Source organism: Cebus imitator, unplaced genomic scaffold (genome assembly GCF_001604975.1).
Source record: "Cebus imitator isolate Cc_AM_T3 unplaced genomic scaffold, Cebus_imitator-1.0 Scaffold83, whole genome shotgun sequence".
Taxonomy (NCBI): Eukaryota; Metazoa; Chordata; class Mammalia; order Primates; family Cebidae; genus Cebus; species Cebus imitator.
In genome coordinates, this window is record NW_016107398.1 from 4,667,128 (window position 1) to 4,671,312 (window position 4,185).

Below are 4,185 nucleotides of genomic sequence, written 5' to 3' on the forward strand. Positions count from 1 at the left end.
AAAAAAAAAAAAAAAAAACTTGTACACAGATATTTATATCAGCTTTATTTGTAATTGCCAAAACTGGGAAGCAACTAAAATGTCCTTTAGTAGGTGAATGGATAAACTATGGTACATCCAACCAATAAAGTGTTATTCAACACTAAAAGAAATGCACTATTAAGTTTTGAAAAGACATGCAGGAAGCTTAAGTGCATATCACCAAGTAAAAGAAGCCCATCTGAAAAGAATACATGCTGTATGATTCCAACTACATGACAGTCTGGAAAAAGCAAATTTATGGAAACAGTAAAAAGATCAGTGGTTGCCAGGGAATTGAAGGTGGTGGGTGATAGAGAAACGGAGCACAGAGGATTTCTCAGGGCAGTGAAAACACTATGTATGATACTATAATGGTGGATACATGTCATTATACATACATTTGTCTAAACTCATAGAATGTCCAACACCAAAAATGAACTCTGGGTGATAATGATGTGCCAGTGTAGGATCATCAATTTTAACAAATGTGCCTCTCTGATGGGAGTTGGGGGAGGTGTTGATAATGGGGGAGGCAGTGCTTATGCTGGGAAAGAAACATTTGAGAAATCTCTGTACTTTCCTCTCAATTTTGCTGTGAACCTAAAGCTGCTCTTAAAAAATTAAATCTTCAAAAATAAATAAATACACAGATGTTCTCATACAAAGACAAACTGATGTGTGTATAAGGATATTCACAGAGTACTGCTTAAATATGGTACATCTACACAATAAATATTACGCAGCTATAAAAAGAATAAGGCAACTTTATATGTACTGAAATATATATTGCTAAGTGAAAAAAGCAAGGTACAGCAAGTATATAGTGTGCCACCACTTGTGTGCTTACAAAAAAAATTTATACATATATGTTTGTATATACTTATATATTCATGAACTATCCATGGAAAGATATAGAAGAAAGTTATAAACAATAGATACCACTCTTGGCTGATGATACAGGTAAGCTAAAACCAGAGACTGTGCTCTGCAGAAGGCAGGTAGACTAGAGAAGATCCTCTGCAACACATTAAGAGGTTTAGATACCATGCAAACTCAAGAGCAGGGCTTCTCAACAGTGGCCCTTGTGACATTTGAGGCCAGATAATTCTGTATTGTGGGGGTCCATCCTGTACACTGTAAAATGTTTAACAGTATCTCTGGCCTCTCCCACTAGATGCTAGTAGTACTCTCCTCCCACATCTAGTTGTGACTTACCAAAAATGTCTCTAGACATTGACAAATGTTCCCTCTAAGGTTGAGAAGCACTGCTCAAGAGTCACATGGTCATCTTTAACCCACAAAACATTCTAGCCCTACATTCCTGTAAATTAACAACAAATCCAATATACATTCAGATACAGATCTGAGGAATGTATTGGGCATCGTTTTCAAATGGTCTTCATAGATTAGGCACAGTTTCTCATGCTGAGACCAAACAAGTCCCTTTGCAAATCTGAACTATCATTTTTAAACATATCTACTCCATCACAAAAGTCTCTTTTCTGCACTGGTTGAATACAAATGATAAACAGCTAAATACAAAAGCTAGGTAGATGTTCAGCAGCACACAGAGAATGTGCCAGATCCTGCAACAGGCTTCTCAATGATGCAAGGCCCATAGGGAACTCTGCGGCTATTTCACTAGTCAGTAGACCAGCCTCCTCACCCTGCAAAGCCCATCCCCAAGCAGCATTCACTCTCTAGCTCCAAAATCTTCTAGGATGCCAAGGAAGGCAACTCTCCCACAGAAAATCACATTTTGGCTCAGCTTTTGAAAAACTAAAATAATCGTTGACACAATAAGAACATAATTACTCATAGTATGTTAATAATGTTTTTTCTCATAACTCCTAATGACCACACAAAATCTCAGACACTATTCAAAAATCATGAAAGCCATCAACCCTGATTTCAAGGAGATTATAAAGAGAAGGGTGAGTTATAAAGCCCAAGAGAGGCCTTAACTAGATTCTACAAATCACGATTTTATTAAACATAAAGCCGTTTCTAATATACCACAATGAATAAGATTAAAAATAAAAGACATCCAACAGGCTTGAATATTTTTCAAACATGGATCTAAGACTTTTGTTATTTTCCTGTGTCTTTTCTTTTGCCAAAGCTAGAAATCCAATAATACCCTGGCAATCTTGGCTTCATATTTTGAAGTCATTGATTGCTTTAGCACTGTTACAGTTGAAAGTTCTGGATTTCGTTCTCAGGAAATCATGCTCTTCAAATTCTAGCACTGTGCCGACTAATTTTGCTTAGCTCTCCAAAGGCTGGCTCTCATTTGAGGAGTTGACCTCCAATGACCTCACTCTTACAATATATACACCTGTGAGTCACTATGGAAGATGCTTAAAAGTGTCCGCGGAGAAAAAAAGAAACTCACCATTCTAACTACTTCAGGGTAAGTCTGCTCTGTCAAACAGCCTCTGCTTATTGTAATGTAGTCCACCAGTTCATTAAGAGTGGAGCGCTTGTATTCTTTCATTTTAAGATCAGATAGCGTGTCCATGAAGTCAAAAATGACACAGCACTGCTGAAGTTTCTTTAGGAACAGTTCAGGCTGCTCTGAGGATGGAACGTCTAAGAAAAAAAAAGGAAATGGTGTAAGTCTGTCATCAATTTCCAGGTAACAGGAATTCTCTGTGAAAGTTACTTCAAAAGCAAGCTCAAAAAAAATAAGAATTCACATGACAACAGTGTTCTTTTTAACAGTTACACATGGGTGGGAGGGGATACCATATCTACTACTTCAGAGACCTTGTCTTTGAAAACTATATTGTACCAACCAAATTGACTGTATTTGCTATTTCACAACCAAGGACTGACCAAAATCCCAAAAGACTTTAGAAGGTTGAAGCAAATTTTAACCAAAAACACCCAATGTCAATACCTTTAAATCTAAAAACAATGAAAAAGGTCAAATTTTCCCTTATAAGAAAGCCTTCACTGTTGGGTTAAATTAGTTTTACTAAAAATTTTCAAAGCAGAAATGTCAGTTGATTCATTTTAATTTCATGCTGACATCCTTGGTATTTAAAGCTATTGTTGTGTGTTTATATTTTTTTGTTTTGTTTTGGCTTGATCTGTATGAAGTTTCTTTGTGAAAGAAACCTGAGAAATCTACAAAATGAAGCAATACCAACTCTCTCAAAAAGAGCACACCAGACATAGGAAAACAAGATTAAATGCCACATAAATCTACATTCTCTTTTTACCCATTTTCTTGTACTGTGAGAGAAAACCACTAACATCTTATATGAATGTGTTCCCAGAATGGACATCTGCTCTTTTCCCACAAACAGCAGGTCAGACATTTGGCTTGGTGTTGTTTCTAAAAAATATGTAGAAATTTTAGGTTAGTTGAAATTCCCCAGCTAGAAAGGAGCCTGATCTACAGTTGGACTTCAAATATACCAACTAAGCTGTAGACAGCCTATCCCACTCCTATCTTCTTTCCAATATTTTATTCCCCCAAACTGGAGCTTCCCTGGAAAAGCAATGAAAATTATTAACAGGGTAGGCTCTCTGCCTTCATGTAAGGTGATTAACTCATTAATCCTCAGAACACCTTTAGAAATAAGCAGGTGGCATTATTATTCTCCATTTTTCACACACACACAAAATAGAGACCATCACTGAGGCCCCACAATGAATGGGTTACAGAGCTGGGCAAAGTGCCCAGGTCTCTAACCATACTCTCATGTTCCTTTTGTACTAACCAAGACAAGAAGGACCTTAACAGTGTGTAGTCAGTCACTTGCAATCATCCTCAGTTGCCAACCTTCTGGCAAATGCTTTACAGTGTCCTCCTGGCTTGGCCTGCCTGCCCCCTGGGCAGGAGAGCTACAGCATTCAGCACCTGTCTTACAGCCACCAGCAGCAGGAAGTGAGGGCCAGCCTCATTTTCACAGGATCCACCAGACGCTTCTCTACAACCCCCTACCTTACACCCCACAACCCAAATGCCAGCATGGCTACCCAGGACCTCACAGGCAATTCCCGCAAAACATTGCCAGTTAAGTAAACCTAGATGAGAAGTGGATAAGACACCTAAATACATAGGCTTTCTCTATGAGACATTAAAGAACAAAAGCATTCCATATTTTTGAAGGTATATAGCATCATTGCTACTCTCAGCAAAAACAAGTAGTG

The 4,185-nt window shown here is 38.0% G+C and overlaps 1 protein-coding gene across 3 annotated transcripts in view; it reads right to left on the bottom strand.

Annotated features, from left to right (window-relative positions):
• Nucleotides 1-4,185, bottom strand: part of PPP2R5E (protein phosphatase 2 regulatory subunit B'epsilon) — a 173,130-nt gene that overhangs the window by 80,379 nt on the left and 88,566 nt on the right. For 2 of the 3 annotated variants that reach the window (XM_017533954.2, XM_017533956.2), the window contains exon 3: nucleotides 2,417-2,613. In XM_017533954.2, the coding sequence (XP_017389443.1) occupies nucleotides 2,417-2,613 (197 nt within the window). Of the gene's footprint in view, nucleotides 1-2,416; nucleotides 2,614-3,282; nucleotides 3,302-4,185 lie in introns of those variants that run through there. The other variant, XM_037740436.1, reaches the window with a different exon arrangement.